At 41.2% G+C, this 24,206-nt stretch overlaps 2 protein-coding genes and 1 long non-coding RNA gene across 5 annotated transcripts; 2 read left to right on the top strand and 1 right to left on the bottom strand.

Moving 5' to 3' along the window:
- Positions 1-3,558: 3,558 nt before the first annotated feature.
- On the bottom strand, positions 3,559-4,643 carry LOC123112353 (uncharacterized). The gene is made up of 2 exons (XR_006455390.1): positions 4,356-4,643; positions 3,559-3,912 (listed from the first exon to the last, which is right to left on the bottom strand). It is a non-coding gene; the product is annotated as an uncharacterized lncRNA (long non-coding RNA).
- On the top strand, positions 3,788-6,750 carry LOC123112351 (replication factor A protein 1-like). Of its 3 annotated transcripts, none has more exons than XM_044533312.1 (11): positions 3,788-3,929; positions 4,057-4,179; positions 4,278-4,548; positions 4,636-4,729; positions 4,809-4,918; positions 5,008-5,086; positions 5,173-5,311; positions 5,387-5,547; positions 5,625-5,916; positions 6,091-6,285; positions 6,371-6,750. In XM_044533312.1, the coding sequence occupies exons 2-11, from the start codon at positions 4,159-4,161 to the stop codon at positions 6,614-6,616; spliced, it is 1,608 nt and encodes a 535-aa protein (XP_044389247.1). In that variant the 5' UTR covers positions 3,788-3,929; positions 4,057-4,158; the 3' UTR covers positions 6,617-6,750. The 3 variants fall into 3 exon arrangements, with proteins under 3 accessions (XP_044389247.1, XP_044389246.1, XP_044389245.1); XM_044533311.1 differs by having other exon boundaries at positions 3,798-3,929; positions 4,027-4,179; XM_044533310.1 differs by having other exon boundaries at positions 3,912-4,179.
- A 1,292-nt stretch (positions 6,751-8,042) lies between these two features.
- On the top strand, positions 8,043-12,103 carry LOC123114856 (uncharacterized). The gene is made up of 11 exons (XM_044536243.1): positions 8,043-8,172; positions 8,354-8,396; positions 8,493-8,518; positions 8,614-8,745; positions 8,847-8,904; positions 8,982-9,025; positions 9,109-10,279; positions 10,629-10,776; positions 10,913-11,059; positions 11,468-11,862; positions 12,029-12,103. Exons 1-11 carry the CDS (start codon positions 8,120-8,122, stop codon positions 12,101-12,103), a joined length of 2,292 nt encoding a protein of 763 aa, XP_044392178.1. The 5' UTR covers positions 8,043-8,119.
- Positions 12,104-24,206: the final 12,103 nt, after the last annotated feature.

Genomic DNA, 24,206 nt, shown 5'->3' on the forward strand with positions numbered 1-24,206 from the left:
CTGGTAGAAATAGATACGATTGATGACGTTGATAAATAGTGGTGAATGTTGGCATAATTTACTATCATCATGCATGGAAACGAATCATCAAGAAAAATAATACTTCCTATTACTACACTCATAGGAAGCTTCCTAATCTCTGCTACCAAACAGTTTCTGCCCAAACACGGAAGGAAAGTTATGGACGTGATTCGAAAGGAAACAAACGTTATGAAGATTAATTAATTTAGATTTGATCTTTAGAGATTGATTGTGATTGATTCTTTTACATAAAGACATTACTAAATAATTTGCGTCAGTATGGAAAGTTCTGATCCGTTCAGTTTTTTTCGTTGTGTGAGAGGGTGAAGTGAAAATAAACCGATGAAATGGGGGAGGCGACGAAAAAAATCTACGACGGTTAACCTACGAAAAAAACCCGGACGAAAGTGGTGGGACGAAAATTGACCGGCGAAGACTACCAAGTGCTCCATTAGGAGTAGAGATTGGTTGGTTCGATTTTTTTTGCGTGGAGGGAACTACCTGGGAGGTGGGAGGGAGTACGAAAATAAACCGTCTCGGCTGAGCGGGAGGTGGGAGCAAGTACCAAAGAAGTACCAAAAAAGACCGGATGAGGTGGGAAGAAAAGAAAACCCGAAACGCGACCTACCAACTGAGACATTAGGAGTAGAGATGACCATATCCACACCAATCATGTCATGAGGTTCTTCAACAGCAATGCCTTCAGGAAGAAAACGACGCCCAGTCGCTGTCGTCACCGGATTCAACCATTTATGGTCAGAAGGATGGAAGGATAAACTAATGTGTGTGGTTCACACTCACGCGGTCATGCTCGGTGTTATGCCGACATTCGCCCTCATGTCACCACAAAATGGTCTCCGTGCATTGGCGAGGTGATCGATGACTTCAGCATTGTTACTTCTAGCTGTGATGATGTGTGGATGTTTAAAAAGGCCGCATTTTGGCTATAGGGCGAGCCGATCAAAGGTCTCCTTGTCAGTTAGTGGAAGGTCAAGAATGTCAACCAGGCGATGGATGCTAACCTGGGAATTGTGACAACCCACTACTAGGGAAAAGCCTATACATAGAATTTTACCAGCAGCGCTCCTCAAAATACAACGCTACTGCTATTTAGCAGCAACGCGTGATCTCAAAACGCGCTGCTGAAAGGAAAATAGCAGTAGCGCGTCCACCACAAACCTCGCTACTGCTATAATTGCCATGACCTCGCCTCCACGCTAGTTATAGCAGTAGCGCACTATACTGAACAGCGCTACTGCTATAGAAGTTAGCAGCAACGCGCTTCTACGAAAACCGCTACTGCTAAGATCAACCCACAAGTTTAGTCCCGCCTCGCTCCGTGAACAGGGTGTTTACCACCTTAAATATGTTATTTCTGAAACTACCACAACCAGTTGGTCTTCACTGAATCTATGGCCGCAATATGAGTCCTCTCCGGTTCCTACCGGAGAGGACTCATATTGACAATTCAGATTGTACACAAAAAGATCATTGATGGCCAATGTTTTTTGCATTGACGTATTTTTTGTATAGTTACACTTAGCAGTAGCGGTTTATATGCAAAGCGCTACTGCTATTCAGATTAGCTGTAGCGCGTTTTGGAAAACGCGCTACAACTATCCCTACCTTATCCCCACGCGCACGACCGACCCTCTCTCTCACTCACACTCTCACTCTCGCCCGCGTGCCGATAACCGTCGTGCGTCGCCGCCGCCGCCTTCGTCCGTCCGCCGCCGAGGTACTCCCCTCCTTCCGTCCCTCCTCCTTCCTCCTTGCACATCCTTCCTCCGCCTGTGGCCGCCCCTCCCTCCTCCGCCGCCGCCCTCCTCCTTCCGCCTGCGGCCGCCCCTCCTCCCTCCTCCGCCGGCAGCCCTCCTCCCACCGCCCTCGACGTCACCGCCCCTAGCTACCTCTCAGTCGCCCCCTCCCCCTGCCACTAGTTAGTACTAGATTTAATAGTAGTAGATGTTAATTTAGGGTTCATAGCTAGTACTAGATGTTGCTTAGTTAGTACTAGAGTTTTAATAGTAGTAGATGTTAATTACTAGTAGTGATGGTACTAGTTAACTAGGGCAGTATGATTAATAGTAGTTGTAGTTGAACTATTTTAGTTGTAGTTGAACTAGTTTAGTGAGTAAATTAATAAACTAGTTGAACTAGTTGAATTAATAGAGCTAATGTATTTTTAGTAAGATAATTAATATAACTAGTTGAACTACTTTATTTTTAGAAAGAACTAGTTTTTTTTTCTATTTATAGTAAGTTTATATTTAGTAGAACTAGTTGAATTAATAAAACTAGTTGAACATGGCATATTTGTTGTTATTTTTTAGTTTAAGCAATTATTCGGGATGTATTAGTGATAACTTATATGTTTTCAGGTGACCACCGTCGTCCCCGTCACCGACCCCCTCCGACATCCCCGCCGTCATCCCAGTCACCGCCCCCCTCCGACATCGAGGTGAGACTAGCCAAATATCCTTGTATATCTTGTGTTGTTGCTCAAATAGGATATGTGGTTGCCCAAGTGGCCGTTCATGTTCAGTTTACATCTCCGAGTGGCCTATGTTTTGCCGGAGTGTTGATTAATTTCCGTTCCGGCAAATTCCAGGCGCTCGATATGTCCTTTTTTAGCAAAGGTCATGCCGGATTTTTTCGTGAATTCTGGCATGACTTGTGCTAGAATATGTACAAGTTTAATCTTTGAATTATGAACGTAGGAAATGTCATACTCGGACGACGACAGTCTCCCAGGGGAGTGTAGCTGGTGCCACGACGATCGAGGTATGTGCGACAGGTTCGTTCAGCTGGACGAAGATCGGCGCTTCATCATTAAGCTCGAGGAGACCTTCGATTGTGAAACGGTACGCAACAACGACAAGTGTTTTTTCATAATTAAGCATGACTTCAACTATTTCAACGTCTAATTTTCATATTTTACAATTCGACTAGCTTATCCCATGCCATGCAAGACGCTATGTCTTGGAGATGATGGGTTTTGAAGACCATGAAAATTTCAAAACAAAGAAAATACACCTAAGGACCCATCATGATATGGATTTTGTAGTAAATCTGTGCAATGCTCAGAGCGTAACCCATTTTGGTTGCCAAAATTGGGAAGCACTTTGCAAAATGTATGGTTTTTATGAGGGTATGATTGTCACCATGGATCTTGGTGATCCTGACATCGAGCAAGACAATATGGACATTTGGGTCCTTGTTGATACGCTTCCGATTGTACCGCTATGTGAGTTTCTCAAACATCTTATATCTTATATCCTATATCTTATATTTACTAATTGGAGGCACCATACGAGACACCACGTTTAACCGTGAAATTAAAGAAGATTGACCGTCCGTTCTCCTATCCCACGTACACGAGTCTTCCTTCACTTGGACTCTTCCTCCAGTTGGACTCTCTCCCGTTTCCCTTAAATCAGGGGAAAAAAACGAATTTGCGATTAGTTATACACGAGGCATCCTCCCCTTCACACATGTCCATTCATGTCTCTCACGTTCATCCTGGGCAAAAAACTGTAGAAAAAAATGTTGGCCTTCTATTTTTATTCCCAACAATGGTCGCATATCGTACTTTAATTGTCCAAAAAGAAAAGGACACCCAAACGTGGTGTCTTTGGCAACACAAACACATGCATGGCTGTGTATATATATATATTTGTGAATATATACATCACGTACACATCAGGTGTTTTTCGTTCTCCAGGTTATATGCTTGACGTGAGGCCATCCCATAGATCGTAATTCTTCTCGCACGCGTCTCCGGCTTCACGCTGCGGAGAACAGCTTCTACAACATCTCTCATCGCCAACAACGGAGAGCACCTTCCCTCGCTTCCGTCACGAACACGAACAGGCCGCCGTCCTTTCTGATCTGCTCTAATCACCCAGGTTTGGACAAATAACTCACATGTACAAGTATCGATCACATAAGCATCCTCATAGGTAATCCTAACTATCTCTTCGATGTTGCAATTCAATGACGAAGTCTTTCATGGCATACAAAACCTTTTGTCAGATCAATACTTCCAGTAGAGGAAAGGAATTAACAATCAAGGCAAGAGTGTCGAGACTATGGGATTCCATATTGATCAGTAATGGTGAAATACTTAGTCTAGACATGGTGCTTATTGATGAAGAGGTATAATGGTTCTCTCATAGAAATTACATCCTTGCTTGAATTATTTTGATAATAAGATTTAGCTTCAATCTACATGCTAATTACAAATACAATTGAAGGGGACAATGTTGCATGGAGTTATCAATAAGGCATATATCGAAAAGTTAAGGTCATTTATTCAAGAAGGCAATGTGTACCTCATTAAAAACGTGAGAGTCATTCCAGCAGCAGCAAAATTTCGACCTGTACAAAATGAGATGATGATTAACTTCTCACCCACAACAAATATAGAGGAGATTAAAGATAATGAAGACATTCCAAAGCATGGTTTCAACTTTTCAAGCATGGAGGAACTCTCCCAAAGAGTAAACATTGACACTTATCTCTCAGGTATGATATCATTGAACTTTTTAGATACAGTATGCCATATTTTTTCATGTCATGTATAAAATGCCATCTAAATTCATGTGCTAACAGATGTTATTGGAGTTGCAACACACATAGGACCAATTGAAGAAACTAGAACATATCTTGGGCTCTCCAGAATCCGTGATATCTTCCTTCTAATCGAGTAAGCCAAAAAATACATCATATTTGCAGCCAAGGTGCTCATGTCATGTATTCACAATTGTTTTACTTTTTGTTGACAGAGACCAGGAAGTCAAAGTTAGATTATGGGGTGATAAAGCTGATCTAATTGATGTGAAGTCAATAGGGAATGTCATTATAATTACATCAACAACAGTGAGAAAATTTGGCAGTATGTCTTTTTTCAAATTTTAATCACTTATTTTATCATCTCTCTGCTTGGTTTTACATAGGAAAATGATTATTTGAACCACTATTCAGGATATTCTCTATCGTCAAATAGTGCAACTCAAGTTTTTATAAATTTAGATATTCCCGAGACTATGGATGTGCAAAACAGGTAAGCGAAATTCCTACAAATATTGCCCTTTTAATGTGAACGTGAGTACTACCTACCCTGGCTCATAACTTTTTGTTTTCAAATAGCATTTGTTCCAAGGAAAAGATTATCAAAGAACTACATGTTGAGGAGAACCATCTAAAAGGGACACTGGAAGAGCAAATGCACTACAATAGAAAAACTTTAGAAGAGTTAAATGGCATTCTGTTAGACTCATCAAATCAGGTTCGTAATCCAGCAATAATAATGAATAGTTTTTTCACACTCAGAAGCATAAATATATTTATATTTTCTCTACAGGGAAGGATATTTACCGTGGAAGCAGTAATTAATGATGTTAATACAAGATATGGTTGGTACTACATATCATGCAGCGAAAATAATTGCAAGAAGCTACTTGAAAAGAGAATTGATTACTACTATTGTACCAAATGCGATAGGAAAGCTCAACCCAAACCACGGTAAAGAATTTAATAGATCTCTATCTTGATAGTTTTAATATAACAATTTTTAAATTAATTCATTACATATTTTGTAGATATAAGATTAAGCTTCAAATCAGTGATTCAACAGCATCTGCATCTTGCGTACTTTTTGAAAAAGAAGCTCAACAATTAATTCATGAGTCGGCAGAAAACATGGTTGCGTCAATTGGTAATGAAAGTGATGAGCTTCCAAAACCAATCCAAGAGATTTGTGGTCAGACTGTAATTTTTCAGTTTAGATTGACAGACTACAATTTCACCAGTTGTAGACCAGACTACACAGTCTCAAGACTATTCTTTCTGGACACGAGTAGTTCATCTATGAAGAGTGACAGCAATGAAACGGTATGATATTTACTGATTTTCCTCCATTCTATTATATTTCTCAAAGTTAATATTTGCGTTAGTAACAACATTCCTAATTATCTATAGATTGCAATCCCTTATGCATCGTCTGTTTCAAAATGTATTATATTTTAGACACAATGGTACTGGACTGATCTTGTGATGCTTCTGTAGAGTAAGTCGAAGAATTTCCCAAAAGATGGTGTCACTAAACCTGAGCCAGATGAAGAGAGTCGATCTGTTCAGATACATGATAGAAATAATGATGAAAGATGCAAAAATAAAAGCACGAGTAGGAGAAAGCTGAAACGCTATGAAGATTCTGGCGAACAGAGAACTATGGCACTTGATACTCCAAAAGATGATGAAGTATTCAAAATATATATGGAGTTCCTCATTCAAAAAACCATATTTTAAGACAAACAAATTGGACTAACTCTCTTATTATCTGTAGGGTAACTTGAAGAAAATTCCAAAAGGTGTCATCATTAAAAAGGAACCAATAGAAGATATTGAAGATGATATACACAAAGGCAGTGGTGATGATGAAGAAGAATACAAAGTGATACGAAGGAGTACAAGAATCAAGAGACAGTATGTTGTTCTTGATGACGATGAAGACTCAGAAGAGAAATTGAACGCCCCAAAAAAGCGCGAAAGCACAGCATATCACAACGGGGGAGGAAGAAATAATTTGTAATATTTGGAATTTGATTGTTACAATACAAACTATGGATCTTTCATACTTGACGACACGGATAGTACTATGTTACATTTTCATATTTGTTCTATCATGTTATATAACTGAATGTTCCTGCATATACTCCCTGGCCATGCATGAATCAAGTTGAGACAGTTATCAACCATTAATTAATTTCAGTTGGAAAAATAGTTTCTTACTGAACTCATGTATGAAATTGGTAACCACTATATTGTTGTACTCAATGAGGGGGTAGTGTAAAGAAGAGGAGAGCCAATCTCAGGTTTTGCAGTCCAGTGTAAAAATGGCTCCCTACAAAGGTTAGATGGTGACACAATAGGATGATGTGGGATTAGTCTTTTATGATTATATTGGTAATAATCCGGCAAAGGGGGGATTACTCAGAGCAGGCTCAATGGACAATGGGGATGGCATAGCTATTGGATAGTTAGGACATCCCGTCTTTAGAGATAAAGAATGACGTGAGCTTTTTGTATGCCGTATGCCTACTTTATTTTGAAACATTTCCGGTTGTTTTGGTAGATGAGGAGGGAATTGTTAGAGCAGACATTCCTTATGCACCAACTTATTTTAACATAAATTCCTACATTTAGACCCATGTTTGCAACCGCAAGTGTGGCCAAACAACAAAGTCACAGGCCAGTTTCCCAATATTTCGTACTTTCATTACCTTTTTGACTCTGTGTGAAGACGAGTTACTCCTAGAAGTTTGCTTTTTTCATACCACTGATTTCATATTTCCAAAAGTTTCTTCACATGAATGTTTACAATCATGACCAATAGTCAAAGATGAATACACTTTTATTTAAAACATTTTCCCATCCACACATTGAGAATAATATACATTTTTTAGCTGATATTTTGATCTAACAAAAGGTAGTAGCATGAAAAGTAACAATGCCGCATGGACAAAAAAAATGCCACACAGACAAATTAACATATTAAAAATATTACCAAAAGAAGCAACTAAATTTTGTGCGGCTGGCTAATCAAACTAGAAAAATAATATAATCATGTGCCTCCAGAATATATATAAAAAAGAACGAGCAGGCTGTTTCTATTATAGAAGTTCACGTGTTGGAGTAAGAGACTTAAACATGACCATGGGACACGGCTTGGTATTATAGTATTATTTAATTATACAGTCCGGAATAAACAAGACTTGTAGAGTCCAACTCGAACACATCTGCCTTTATATAAGGGCATGTGTACACACGATTTACACATAAACAATCCGGAGCTTCCGCGTCTCAAGACGATCCAAAGCTTCCAAAGACACGGAATAAAAAGAAGAAAGAGGTAGGATCGACTTTTTATAACATATTAGTTCATGCTTACTCTCGATGATGATATTTCTATAAGTATTAACTTCTATGATTTTACTAAAACCTTCATTAGGTGCGAAGAAGACACAAAAGTCATCTGCTGTTTCAGAGGGTCGATCTGAAACTGACAAATCCATAAGCACTAGCCCCGGCCACCATGTCGAATAATCATGTGCCTGTGATCCAAAAGGGGGCTAAAAACGACCAAAGGTACAATAGATAATGGTCACCATGGCTATTGCAGATATTGGTGTTGAACATATGATTTCTTGCAATATGCCAGCTATTTCCTTCCCATGTTTGAAGTAAAGGGTTCAGATAGTGCCTTGCAGCAAAACCAATTTGAGTTTATATTTAAAATATTTATATTAAGAGTCCATACCACTTGCAGGGTCATCTTGGGCAAAGAAGACAAATTACCTGACAAAAACAAGGTACAAACTTGACTACAACACTTCTATCCTATTCTTATAACAATGTTCCATGCACCCTTGAATATATTGACCTGACTGTCCGAATCAAATTTTCAGCAAATTAGAGTGGAAGACAACAACCGGTATGTTATGACGCAATTTATTGCCTCTAGCACATCTACAGTCCAACTAACAAATGAAAATATATTACATTATAATGACGAAAAAATGATCGCAGACAAGCTAGGACAATGCAAAGTCAATCTCCAAACCAAGCAAAAAATAACAAGCGTCCAAAGTTATTAAGCATGATGGGCAACCAGTCGGATATTCATGTCCAACAAGACAGGCTACACAATCAGAATGAGAGGTACTGGCTTGCATTATATATTATTAGTTATTAATAAACAAGAAAATAACTCAATACATGTACCTATAAAAGTAACTAATCATGAAATAAATATATTACAGGCTATTCACATGTGTATATACATCCACGGCCGTTGTAGCTTGCCAGGAGAGTAAAAGGGTAATCACATATTTATTATCTCTTCAAATTCCTTTTAGTGGTATATGAAGATCAAGTTTAACTCCTTTTATTTTCAGGGAATACCTAATGATCATTCTACAATAAACAAAGAGCAAGAAAGGTGCCCCCTTTAACGACATAATCATGGCCGCCAGCCCTTGCCTGATATAATGGACTAACAACTGCCAAATATATTTGTTACAGGATTTCACCGGGTCCAAATAAACAAAAACCAAGAAAGAGGAACCAGATAGTCCGTGGGAATCAGAGCAACAAGCGTGCAAGGTTGGTTCAAAGAAAAAAAAATTGTGAAACTGAGTTTGCTTTGAGTACAACAGCTGGCGAACATGCTTTAGAAGCATCAAATTTTTCTAGAAACTCAGCAGAGGCCGATTTGAATAGAAGAAAAGAGATAAGCAAGTTGAATCAAGCAAATAGAAAGAAGTTACAAGCGATGAAAAAAGGAGGTAAATCTCAAAGCTCTCCAAGTGAGATTTCAAATTTTGGAAAACCAACATGCGTATGTCCATTCTGCAATGCTATAATGTGGCATCAAGAGAGAAGCAAGCATAACACAAACAAATCAAGACCAACATTTGGACTTTGTTGCAAGGAAGGCAAAGTCAAACTGCCACCATTGAAAAAACCTCCTGCATACCTTCAGCAGCTACTAACATCTAATGAAAAGGGAGAATCGTCAAATTACAGAGACAATATCAGGAACTATAATTCAATGTTTGCATTTACTTCGATGGGTGGCCAGGTCGACTACGAGATAAACAGAAAAGGGGGTGCACCGTATGTTTTTCGCTTGAATGGCCAAAACTATCATCAAATTGGCACATTGCTGTCTAAAGATAACGGAGATAATGCTATCAGGCCAAAGTTTGCTCAATTGTACATTTATGATACAGAAAATGAGGTCAGAAACAGACTGCAGGCTTCAACCTCAAAGGAAAGGAAAACACAACTTGATGAAGGCATTGTGTCTGGATTATTGCAGATGCTTGATGATCACAATGAGTTAGTGAAATCATTCCGTATGGCAAGGGATAGATACCAAGAGTCAGATCTTGAAAATGTTAGGTTGCGATTAATTGGTACAAGATCTAGTGATGGAAGACAATACAACCTACCAACTGCATCTGAAATAGCTGCACTCATTGTTGGGGAACAGACAGGAGAAAATGTTGAACGTGATATAATAGTAGAAAACAAAGACAAACAACTCCAGCGAATTTCGGAACTACATCCAAGCTTTATGTCTATGCAATACCCATTATTATTCCCGTACGGAGAAGATGGATTCAGACCAGAAATAGAATTAGAGAAAAAAAGGTGTCGAAGGAAAGAGAAAGTATGTTACCATGATGGAGTATTATGCATATCGCATCCAGCAGCGACTGAACCAGTCAGTAGTCTTGCAAACGAGTGGCAAACTATTCCTTCAGTTCATCATAGACGCAGCAACATGCGTTGAGCAATGGAGGCTCAATTGGTACAGGATGCATCAAGGGACGCTTAGAACAGAGCTATATAGCGGTCTGCAAGATGCAATTGATAATGGTGATACCAGAACTGATCAAGTAGGTAAAAGAATTATATTGCCTTCATCATATAATGGAAGTCCGAGGAATAAACAGCAGTACTACCAGGATGCAATGTCCATATGTCGGTGGGCTGGATATCCAGATCTGTTTATCACTTTCACATGCAACCCAAAGTGGCCTGAAATACAGACCATGTTGGACTTCATACCAGGACAAAAACCAGAAGATCGTCCAGACATTGTCAATAGAGTGTTCCTTATAAAGTTGAATGAACTAATAGAAGACATATACAAAAAGAAGCGGTTTGGAAAAGCAATAGCAAGTAAGTCAACAAAGTTTCGGCCAATTCATAACTATCATCACAACTAAGTTTGTTATGTACCTTATCTTCATATACCTCTGTAAATTACTACGCACACTTAAAACATGACTAATGAAATTATAATGTTTTGTTGCAGTTGTCTACACCATCGAGTTCCAGAAAAGAGGTCTACCTCATGCACATATACTATTATTTTTGGATCCAGATGACAGGGATCCTAGCCCCCAAAATATTGACCAGATCATATCAGCAGAGGTGCCAGACAAGGATGTTGATCCAGAAGGTTACATGGCAGTTGAAAATTTCATGATGCATGGACCATGTGGCCAGACATGCTACAAGTCACCATGCATGATTAATGGGAAGTGCTCAAAACATTTCCCTAAGATGTTCTGTGAGGAAACAAGCATCGATGAAGAAGGATTCCCAATATACAGAAGAAGAAATAATGGCAGGACAGTAGAAAAAAATGGAGTACAACTAGATAGCAGGTATGTTGTTCCATACAACAGGGACCTGATAGTCAAGTACTAGGCCCACATAAACGTGGAATGGTGTAATAAATCAAGATCCATAAAGTATTTGTTCAAGTACATCCATAAAGGAGAGGATAGAGCAACTGTAGTTTTGGGTGCAGGAAATAACTATGATGAGATACAAATGTACCTTGATGCACGTTACCTATCCGCAGGTGAAGCATCTTGGCGTATCTTTGGATTTGAACTTCAGCACCGGCAGCCTTCTGTAGAGAGACTGCAATTCCATCTTCAAGGTGAGAAAATTGTCGTGTTCCCGGACTCAACTGATATTGAGAAAATTGTACATAGACCTGGCATAGAGGAAACAATTTTCACTGAATGGATGACCGCTAATCAATTGTATGAGGAGGCCCGTAATCTGACATATGCAGAATTCCCCACTAAGTGGACGTGGCATGCAAAGGAGAAAAGATGGAAACCAAGGAAAGGCAGGAAACGGTCTATTGAGAGGATCTACAATGCCCATCCAGCAAGTGGTGAGAAATATTACCTAAGGATTCTGCTAAATACTGTCAAAGGTTGTAAATCATATGACGACATCAGAAAAGTAAATGGTATTGTACACCCAACCTATAAATCAGCATGTTATGCCCTTGGATTACTCAATGATGACCAAGAGTGGGATGATTGTATTAAGGAAGCATCACACTAGGCTTCTGCACAACAAATGCGACAATTTTTTTGCACAATACTCATTTTTTGTGAGGTCACAGATCCAGGGAAACTATGGGAATCTACATGGGAATTACTCTCAGATGACATTCAGCGACGTCAGAGGAAAATCTTGAACTTCGATGAACTTCATCTTAATCCTGAACAAATACAAAATCTCACACTTATAGAAATAGAGATGTTGCTAAGGAGAGGTGGAAAGTCATTAAAGGATTATGAAGGAATTCCATTACCAGATAGCAACTCACTACAAGGTCTGCAAAATAGGTTGGTAAGTGAAGAGCTTAACTATGACAGAGATTCTCTACAAATAGAGAAAGTGGAACTACTTGCAAAGTTAAATCCAAAACAGAAACAAGCTTTCGATGCAATAGTTCAATCTGTAAATAGCAGACTAGGCAAATTGATATTTGTCAATGGATATGGTGGAACAGGAAAAACATTTCTTTGGAAGGCAATCACGACATCACTACGATCTCAAGGAAAAATAGTTTTAGCTGTAGCATCCAGTGCAATAGCAGCACTTCTTATACCCGGGGGAAGAACTGCACATTCAAGATTTCACATCCCATTAAACATCACTAATGAGTCCACATGTGACATCAAGCAAGGATCCTATCTTGCAGACCTGCTAAAGAAAACATCCTTAATTATATGGGATGAAGCACCTATGGCGAACAAACATTGCTTTGAAGCATTTGACAAGAGCTTGAGAGACATCCTAAGGTTCACAAATGAAAGTAGTGCAGATAAACCATTTGGTGGGATGACGGTAGTGATGGGAGGTGACTTCAGACGAATTCTTCCAGTAATACCGAAAGGGCGAAGATCTCACATTGTAGATGCATCCTTAAAACGTTCCTACTTATGGAACCACTTTGAGGAATTCAAGCTCACTGAGAACATGCGCGTTTCTGCACTAACAGATACTCCAGAAGAACAAAAGAAGACCGCAGATATTGCAGACTGGATTCTAAATATTGGAGATGGATTAGTTGGAAATAAAGAAGAAGAGGCATGGGTAAATATACTGGAGGACTTACTACTGCAAAAAGGAGAGAACCAATTAGAAACAATCATCAACAGCACCTATCCAAACCTATGGACGAACTACATGAACCGAATATACTTAGAAGAGAGAGCCATCTTATGTCCAAGAAATGAGATGGTCGATGAGGTAAATTCTTACATAATGGGTAGAATAGAAGGTGAGGAGGTAACCTATCGAAGTTCAGATACAGTGTGCAAAGCAATGTCAAATTCAGAAGATGGAGACCATTTGTACCCAACAGAATTCCTGAATAGCTTGAAGTGCCCTGGAATACCAGATCACGAAATACGGCTGAAAGTTGGACTGCCAGTTATGCTGCTACGGAATATCAACCAAAGCGAGGGCTTATGCAATGGTACGAGACTAACTATAACACAACTAGGTAAATGGTTCATAGAAGCTCAGATAATAACAGGGACAAACATTGGAAACAAGGTATATATTCCAAGGATTATTATGTCACCAAGTGACTCAAAATGGCCGTTTGTGTTGAAAAGGAGGCAGTACCCAATATCAGTTTGTTTTGCGATGACGATAAATAAGAGTCAAGGGCAGTCTCTAAAACATGTGGGGCTATTTTTACCAAAGCAGGTGTTCACACATGCCAACTCTATGTTGCGGTATCAAGAGTCACAAGTAGAGATGGACTTAAAGTTCTAATTTCAGATGAAGAATCTAAGGAAAATAATTCAGCAAGAAATATTGTGTACAAGGAGATCCTTTAGTCAAGAGACCTTACAATATTTTTATTTTACAATATGTAACCTTCTTATAAAGGAATTTCATGCGGTTTTCAGATGAATCAGGTATTTCTGCGGACACACATGACTATGTTTGCAAATTTGATCTAGCAGTAAAACAATCTGTGGTCTGTGCATTGCATAGTCAGTATTAAAAAAATAACTAGATGAATCATGAATGTGTACCTTCAATTTACTAAGTATCCGCAATTTCAATATCACGACTCATGCCTTAATCTGTCTCATAGCTCTGACATGAACGCAATATAATTGAATGTACATCTGTCAATAACAAATAACAAATCCATCAACATCTCTTCCTTGGGCATGATCGAGCGCAAAGTGGCAAGATTTTCGATTTTCTATATAAATATACTTGGATGATTTCATTAATGATGATTCAGGTCGTACAGCCGACCAAGCAAGAGCTAGATTTTATTATTATTTTAGTAAATATGCCAAGATCAATTCTGTCAATGGCAATCGGTGTGGTGTCAATAATCATGGAGCGGTTGAATATTCTTCCAATTCCCATGTATGCCTAAGTGGTGACGAATATGGTCTGCTCTACAGGTATGATAGCGACCACATATTACAGGTTTTATCCTACAAATTGACACACTGATTCAGCTCACGAAATATACCTGACGACTCCTCTACCACCCATCTCTACACCACACATACATCACCTCACTGCACATCTGCACAGATCCAAAAGGGAAATAAGGCATCCCTCAAAGCAAGTCTCCAATTCTTAAGATAATACGTAACAAAATCAAATGATTTGACCACACCTCATGTATCCCATAGTGGTTGCTTTGTCAGATTTATCTCTGAGAAATTGAACGACCCCGGCAGTGGTTGGGTCGAGAGTTTCATTTTGGGGGAACGGCGAGTGGAGAGAGGAGCGCAGTCGGCGCCGCGCATGGGATTGGAACTAGCGTCGACTCGGCGTCGCACCCCGGCGGATTCTTGGATCAATTTTTTCCATGGCTGAAGATGTCCATTTTTGGGAGATAAGGGAGTGGTAGGAGGAGTAAACGGTAGGAGGAAGATGCACGGAATCTTTCTTTATTTACTGGACACATGGGCCGAAGTACAGCAGGTACGTTAGTATCTTTCTTTACATTTCTACAACATCACACATGTGAGCCCCAAGTTATTATCATGCTTGCCTAAAAAAAGTTATTACCATGCAAAAAAGAGTGTATAGCACTAGCATGTGCATATTCACGTTGCACACATATACTTGATGTAGAGTGAACGACTAAGAAGAAAAAATGAAAATAATTTTTTTAAATAACTATTTAACATAAAAAATGCAATCGCACTAACAAACTATATTTTAAACATTGGAGTTACAGATCTCTAATTTTGTTGATTTCATTAATTCTAAATAGCTGTGATGTTAAAAATGCAATAAATAAACATCACTATTTATGTGCTTATTAACTATAAATAATAATAACTTTTTCCTTATGACATTTATTATACATATAAACTTTTCCATTCAACAAATATTAAAATGTGCTAGCCCATGGAGACCCAGCCAATATGTCTATATCTTTTATGTTGGCCTTGCCCTGCAAGAATGGGGAAAAACTTGCAAAGAAACAACAAACAAAAATACTAAAAAAAATAAGTTAACTACAAGAACTATACAATAAAGGACCAACTTATTACCAAACGACAAAATTGTATATGCGCCTGTATATGTTGCTGATCGCACATAATTTTAATAAAGTTCAGATTTCAAGGTATTCCCTTTTTGAAATTTACAGGATCATATAAGATATTATTAATACATCATACACAGACCAACCTCAATTCGTTAAAATATACTTATAACTACATAATATAAGCATTGTCCGTCAATCGATGATAGCTATATTGCATTACTATCGTAAGTGGCATCATGTGCATTCTGCCTTTTCTTGCAAAATATTCATAATATAAGTAACATCCATTGATTTTTGGAAAAGCATAATGCACATCAAAACCAATCGATTCATGCAATACTCCAAGGGATATGCCTCCTTTTGTCTATACGTCTAACAAAAAAAATTGTATGTCATGTCTTTAAGCAATATAAAAATATTATATTTTTGTATGACATTTCTAACTGTACAAACTTTACATACAACCAATAGTAACAGTTCTAGCCCGTGCAGTAGCACGGGTTGACGACTAGTAGTTATTAACTAATTTATATTGTTTATTTCAAAATAGTTGATAGCTTATTTCCATTGACAGCTTATTTTGATTCTTCAAAGACTGTGCGGAAGATGGTAGATAAAACCCACTACACCGATGGCACCGAATTAACGTATAAGGAGAAAAATCATCTGATCGCATTTTGTACTCTTCTTGAGAATTACAATAACTATTATCGAACTCCTCCAAATTATGGTGAATACGTGCCACTAGTGCATGTGTTGAACCATGGTAACTTCTCTGGAGATACCCTGGTAAGATTTTTTACTATTACGACATCCGTGCATCTTTTGCATACTTCTAAAACTAGTACATCATTGCTAACTACGAAGTTATTATGTTTTTCAACAGAAACTCCCGATGGATTGTGTGCCTCATCTGATGTCTCTAAATGGTCGCCTCTCAGTTCTGAACATACTTCCAGGTTAATCTAGGGAGCTCACCTGTGCATATCGGATTTCTAAAACCCGTGAACATATGTTCATCAAAGAATGAAAGAAATGTTTGGACATTCACAAGGAGGTTCTTGGAAGTAACATTCAGCGAAAGGCAAGAATTGGAGACAGGCTAATCTCCATTCTCCATAATGGAGAGTCAGGGGCTATCTTGTTTTTTGCTATTTTACCTTAGAAAATGTAGTAGGTCTTAATCGAATGTAGTAGGTCCTATGAGGTACAATATGTTTATTATGTGGTAATGTGTTAGAGTTGATAATGAGGAGTACTTGTGATTAAGACTAGTGACCAATTTGCTATGTGATGTCATTGATGAAAACAATGATCTTGAGGAGGTGTTATATGACAATGATGTATTATGATGATAAGTTGTTAATGATATGATGATGATGATGATATTATTATATCATTGGGTGAAAGAACCGCGGATTAGTTTCAATTGGATGGACATCCACTTGAAACTAGTCCACAGTTCTTTCACCCCGTGATGTAATAACTCATTATGATGTAAAAACAATCTCTAAATTCCTGTTGTATGAAAACTTGTGTAAAGGTGTATGAATACAACATGAAATAAAAAAGAAATAAAATACTAAATAATAGTAGTAGCCCGGGAAAGGAGAACCGCTACTACTAATTACCAGTAGCGTTGTTCTGAAGAAGCGCTAATACTGAGTCAATTTAGTAGTAGCGTGGATCAAGGCGCGCTATTGCTAAGCATTAGCTGTAGTGCTTTATCAGTAGCGCTCCTGCCCGCGCTACTGATAGGCCTAAAACCCGCGCTGCCGCTACAAGATGCTAGTCTTAAGAATGTGTTTATGTCTCTGTTATTTCTTATTTTGCGAGTAGTTCACTTGAGGTGTGTTTTATTGTGTTTGTCATGTTATTGGCGAGTGTGGACGTGGCTCTGGGTGTGTCCTGATTTCGAGAGGGCTTCGCCTTACTTGTATCGGTTTTCGCACGGTTTTCATGATTAACTGGTCAATTATCTTCTTCTTAATTAATAAAAAGACAGATCTTTTGTGTCATTTCAAAAAAAAAAACTAGGCAAACTGATTAGTGTATAGCACAGTCTTGGCTTAATCTTGGACTGTTCTTCAGATAGTAAACATGTACAAATAGGGTATGTCTATGCCACATTTAGATGTGACATAATATCTCACATCTAACATGATGTGAGATTTTGTTTGGGGCTCTTTCATTGACAACTTTCTGCAGCTGATTCGTTTATTTCTTGTTTGATGGTTGTCCAGCCAAGTTTCCGGAGCTTGTTGGTTTGTAGCACACAGGAAAAAGAAATCCTAAGTGTGTTGTCATCAGTTAAGAAGGAATCGAACTCCCAAGCTTCAACTACTTAACGCGTGTCTTCTAGCCACTAGAACAAATGGATGTTTGTGATAATTAATCAGCATGAATATTTAGGAACTCACTACATCGTCAGATTTGAAACCTTTTTGTACATTTATTAAAAAATTGTGAACAATTTATAGATGCAGACTATTTTTATAAAAATGTGAACAATATTTGTAGTTGTAAACATTTTTGAAAACACAAACAATTTAAAAAACTCAAAAAGTTTTAAAAATGCAATTAATTCTTTAAAATTTTGAATATTTTCTGAAACAGTATCACTTTCCCAAAACACAGACAATTTTTTTGATAGTTATGTCACATCTAAGTATGACATCATCCCACGTATTGTCTCTTGTTTGTTTGTCAAAAAAATCACAATAGCGGACGAGTGTGCTTGGGCCAGTCCCTCCGCACTGGGATGTGGGCCGCAAGTGGTATTTGGTTGCTGAGGTTGCACACATAGAAGACGACAGCTCGCAAAGCAACACAACTCGCACACCATAATCCAAACAAGATAGTTTTAGGTTACTGTGTAATATGAGCTACAGTAGATTGATCTTGTCAAAACACATCACGATAAGAACTACTGACTATTCCCCTAAAAAGAAGAAAGGCTGCTTATTAAGTATACTTGAAAGTTACTGTATAATAAAACTTGCAAATTTAAAAATTGTTCGCTAATTAGAAAGGAATTTGCAAATTTAAAATAGTTCACATACTCAATTTTTTTAGCAAAGACAAAAATTATCATCAAACTAAAAGAAGTCCATTGATTTGGAAAAGATCATGATTTTTATTAAACACGAATTTGAAAAAACATAGTTCTTTAAAAATCATGAATATTTTCTTAAATGTGAAAATGCTACTAGCCGACAACCCTTCTCCCGTCCCGTATTGTAGTCTTTGTTGCGGGCATCCGTTTGCATGTCGAGGATGGATAGGAGAAATATGGGTCAGCTCCTAGTTGTGTTGAGGGAGGACTTGCAACTGGGACAAAAATGTTCGAAGCCTAGTTGCGTGTCGAGGAAGGACTTGCAAATGAGACAAAAACGGCTTGGACTCAGTTGCGTATTGAGAATGAACTTGCAACTGGGACAAAATAGACGAGCCACCCAATTGCATGTCGGGGGTAGAGTTGCAGCCAGGGGCCTACAAACATACGCCCCCCTCCTTAATTGTGAGTCGATGGTTGACTTGCAACTCAAGCAACTACACGGTCTCTAAGTCCACAACTCTTGAAGAAAAACGATTCCCAGAATTTTATCTAAGTCCACGTAGAGAAGGGCCAATGCAAGCCGTGCCATCTCTCTTAACAATGGTGTACAAACACGGTCTCTAATTTTGATTTGATGGCGCTCTGTCGAAGATCACTTTGCTTGTTGCAGCTTGTATGCTTAACATATAGGAATTCAGCTATTTTTTTTTTGGAAAAGGAGGTTAAGACCTTCGGCCTCTGCATCAATCGATGCATACAACCATCTTTATTTATTATTCGACATAGGTCTAACAAGAACATACATCAAGCCACCTGAAGCCACCACTCACACCTACAAAACTCGACAATGTGGAGTGCTCTCACTGCCCATATCTAAAACCGGTGCCATCGCCGATCCATCCATATAACGTATCAGAACCCACATCCGGTGCAGCAGCCCTAAAGCGTACACCACATGCACACGTTTTAGACGCCGCCATGATCATCGAATCGCTGACCCATCTTCAGGAGAGATCTACATCATCCTTGACAGTCCGTCCATCCGTCGACGCCCACCATGGCGCCCAACGGCGCCACCGCTCAGCTTTCATATGTCCAGACGCGAAGATTCTAGAAGATCTGTCGTGTGTAGCACCTGCTGACCAGGCATGACACATCGTAGCACCTGTCGGCCAGGCATGACTTGACATCTCCACCGAAAGCTTCGTGCAAGATGAAGCCGCTCCACCTCCTGCCTCTGTCTTCCAGCTCTGCTCCACAAACGATGCTCTTAAGAGAGAAAACGACACCGCAGTACCGCCATCATCCGATCTAGAAGACCAAATCCTAGAGTTTCCCCCGAAGCAGCACGAGTGGGGCAATAGTAGTTACATGATGATGCCTTCATCAAGGTAACGACGCAGAACACCGCCATCGCCTGCCATCGGCTCAGTTTTCACCGGCAACTATGTCTTCCCGACTCACAACCGGAACTAGATGGCAGATCTCGAGATCTGACCATCTAACCTCAGGCCGACCACCTCCGACGGATGGGATGGCCACCACTGCCAGCGGCACCGGTCAGATCAGATCTGACCGGAGGCGCCACCGACCAGTTAACCATGGCCACATCCTTTTGATCCGCCCTCCCCATGAAGCCTCCGGAGCAGCGCCGAACCACCGGGAAAGACGAAGACCGAAGGGCGATCCTGCGACACTGGTCTCTCCAGACCATGGGGCTGCAGCCTAGATCCCCGCCGTCCCCATCACCGCCGGCGCCTGGGCTTAGCCGACGAATGTCTCTGGGGACGATGAGGCGGAGGAGAGGGGGGAGGGGGCGGCGGCCAGGGCGCTGGGATTGGCCCCCTGATCTCCCTGGAGGGAGCGATACGAGGGAGCCCTGGGAGCGATACCAGAATTCAGCTATATAGAAGCCCAACTGTAGAAACATAAAACCATAGAGTTAGTAACTCATAGCTGAATAAGAAAGAATCTCACTGGAAGGGGTGTCTAGATTGTCCTTCTCTTTGTATTAAGAATAAAGCTTGTTTTACTGTCTTAAATCTGGCAATTGTTTGTCAAGAAACTGTTTTGATGGTTGAGGCTTCACATTTTAATCAGCGGATGCTCTTTTTTCTTCGTGAGAGTGATACTTGTTTTATGGATGCTTTTGCTCCTTGAGGGAGTCCTGGATTAGGGGGTCCCCGGGCATCCGGACTATATGATGTGGGCCGGACTGGTGGGCCGTGAAGATACAAGATAGAAGGCTTTCCTCCATGTCCGGATGGAACTCTCCTTTGAGTGGATGGCAAGTTTGGCGTTCGGATATGAAGATTCCTTTCTCTGTACAACCCTAGGCCCTTCCGGTGTCTATATAAACCAGAGGGTTTAGTCCGTGGAGGCGATCATAATCATACATGCTAGACATCTAGGGTTTAGCCATTACGATCTCGAGGTAGATCAACTCTTGTAACCCCTATACTCATCAAAGTCAATCAAGCAGGAAGTAGGGTGTTACCTCCATTAAGAGGGCCCGAACCTGGGTAAACATCGTGTCCCCCGTCTCCTATTACCTTCGATCCTCAGACGCACAGTTCGGGACCCCCTACCCGAGATCTGCCGGTTTTGACACCAACACTCCTCGCAATAGAGACGGGGTATCATCCAACCAATTCACATGTATTACCAACCTTTACCTAAGCACGGTAGGCTGAATTAGGTCACCTCCATTTCTGCAATTTCAGAAGCATCCAAGTGCTCATCTTGATCATAAGCGCCATCATTATTAGAATCCGTCTACATTTCATACGATTACAACAAAACTTTCAGCAATGTCTGGTTGGAGAGATAGAATGGGTCAAATTTGATCCAGCTCATCTCTTAATTAGAAATGGTGAGATAGAATGATAGCACAAACAGTTAACAAGTACTCACAAGCATAACAAAATCAACACCCCTGCTGATTCTCAGGAAGCTGATTCATAATTCAATAATCATAACATGCACAAATTTTGTTTTACATCAAGATTAGACAAATAGGGTCTCCACTACAGCATTAGGGCATTTCTAACCGATCCCCTAAAAGTTAGTGGAGTATCCGGCGGAGTAAAGTTAGTGGAGTAAATTTTTACTCCACTAATGATGGCCGCACCTAGCTGATCCCCTATAGTTAGTGGAGTAATAACAAAATTGTGTAGATTTTGTGTCCTAGCCGCATGAACTTCAAGCACTACACAATACATATCTTAAAAATATTCAAATTAAAACATTTATAGCCAAAGTTTCATCATCGCGTTTTTCAAATTAAAACATGTGAAGTTCACCCAAAAGACATCACTTGAAACACAATGTTTGATCCAAAATCGTCACAACCATAACATGTATATGTTGTGGATCCAACCAACCAATGGCATGCACCACCACCCCGTCGGCCACCACCACTCAAACGAGGTCCTCGGCGAAGAAATCAACTCCACCATCCACTCGGCCACACCACCGCCATCCTCTCGGCCACCACCATCAACACCATCATCGCCACCACCCCCTTGGCCACCACGGTTAACACACCCCCTCGGACATCACCATCACCGCCACCTCCCCTTCGGCTACCACCAACATTCCGAAGAGAGGTTTGATTTGTTCAGATCATTGCATCCATGGAGATCGCGTACCAAGCATCACAAAGAGCAATATACTCCTTTTGGTGGGTGCGACACCCTGGCACCTTCGAGCTTGCTTCAGTTACCTCCACAACCTCCTCTTCCTCAGCCACCACCTCTTTGGTCTCTTCCTCCTCGCTCTCCTCCTCTTCCCCGGTCACCTCTTGCTCCATGTCTTGGGCCACCTCCAAATGATCCCAAAACAAGTCGTAGTTGAGCTCATCAAGTCCAACGGCCGCCGAGGGCTCCAAAGACACGAGGAATTCGGCGTGTTCATCTCCGCACTATGAAAACAAAGCAAACAACATCATCATCGCCCATTAACAATCACTACCAGACACAGCAAGATGCGGGATTCTTCTTTACCTTGTAGGCATTTCATCGAGCACTTGGCAGCTGCTATGCTTGTTTGCCAGCTGTGGCCGCCACCCATGCCGGAGCAGTGGCCGTAGGGGTCGCCGGAGTAGCTGCATGAGGTGCCGGCCTAGGATGAGGCGCCGCTGTGGCCTTCTTCTTCGTGGCCTCCTCAGCAAGCGCCACTGCTGCCGCCGTCAGCTTTTGAGTTTGTTTGGCTTCAACTGGAGCGGGGAGGGGGGGCATTGTCAGAGATGCGGCGGCCACTCCGGAGGCCATTGGAGCTGTTGGAGGAGGAGATTGAACCTGATGGGTTTTTTTCATCCCCAAACTCTTCTTCGGTGCAGGCGGCGACACATGGGTGATTTCCGGCGGTGGTGGCCGAAGGGGCAAGGGAAGGGTCCGAGCTATCCACTCCAGCTGGAGGGACTGTCATCGATGGCGGTAATGGGGCGTGGTGGCTACGGCAGCGGGCCGAGAGACAGTGCAGCACGGGGGCAAGGGGGAGAAGGAGAGGCGCCGATTTTACTCGGGCGCGGCGGGAGTGAGTATATTTAGGGAGATTTTTGGGGATGTTGGGAGTTGAAGTAAATTTTTTACTGCACTACGCCGGTTAGGGTGTCGGATATCGGGTTCCGGCAAAACCTTTAAGGTTCGAACACTGGGGTGCGCATGAAGATTTCCCCCTATCGAATCTCTCTCTCGCTCTCTCTACCTCGTCGCAATCCCTGGGTTTAGCTAGACAAAATCACATCACAAGAGACATGAGGTTTATACTGGTTCAGGCCACCATTGTGGTGTAATACCCTACTCTAGTGTGTGGTGTGTGGATTGCCTCTTGGGATGATGATGAATAGTACAAGGGGAAGAACAGCCTCCTGAGGCGAGGTGTTCTTGTGCTCTGTGGGTGGTTCTGGTCAATGTTCTATTGGTCGATCCCTTGCCTTGGGAGTGGCTAGTCCTATTTATAGAGGCCCTGGTCCTCTTCCCAAATATTGAGCAGGAAGGGATTCCACAACGGCGGGATTTGAAAGGAGACAACCAGTAGAGGCTATCCTAACTAAAGGTGGTCTTCGCCTGCCAAAGGCTCTGGTGATGACGCCGTCTTGGGCTCCACGATGACCTCCGTCTTTCCATCCTACTAGTCCTAGTCTTGTTGCACCGATATGGAAACCTTTGCCCAATGCCTTGGTACTCCGCGTCTGCGCTTGCTCCCTTAGCACCAAATAGGAAACTGGTACATTGCGTGTGCTGGCGTCCACCTGGCCTTGGCTGTCATGGCTTGTGTCATGGGAACCTCGCGAGGTACCCCGTGCCTTGATCTCTCCGCCTCCCTCGCGAGCCTGCCTGGTGAGGCCACTCCTGAAGAGGCCGTGCGTCGTCCGCCCCGCAAGGCTTGGCCCCTCGTGAGGGTCTTGAGTGCTTGGTTGATGAATACGGGCCGCACTGGGCCGCCCGTGGAGTCACGCAGTGGGCCGCACGCAAGCAAGTCTGGATACCACCATATCTAGAATGCCGACAGTAGCCCCTGGGACCAAGGCGCGCTCAGACTTGGCTTAGTGGCGAAGCCAAGGGGCAAGTGCGAAGCGCCGCGGGCCCTCAAGCCTGTGGCCTTGGTTGACGCGTGGCGACTGATTGGACGTGGGCGTCTCTGCTTCCCCACTCTGCCTTAGCAACTACACGACTGACAAAAAGACTA

This window comes from Triticum aestivum, chromosome 5B (genome assembly GCF_018294505.1).
Source record: "Triticum aestivum cultivar Chinese Spring chromosome 5B, IWGSC CS RefSeq v2.1, whole genome shotgun sequence".
NCBI lineage: Eukaryota > Viridiplantae > Streptophyta > Magnoliopsida > Poales > Poaceae > Triticum > Triticum aestivum.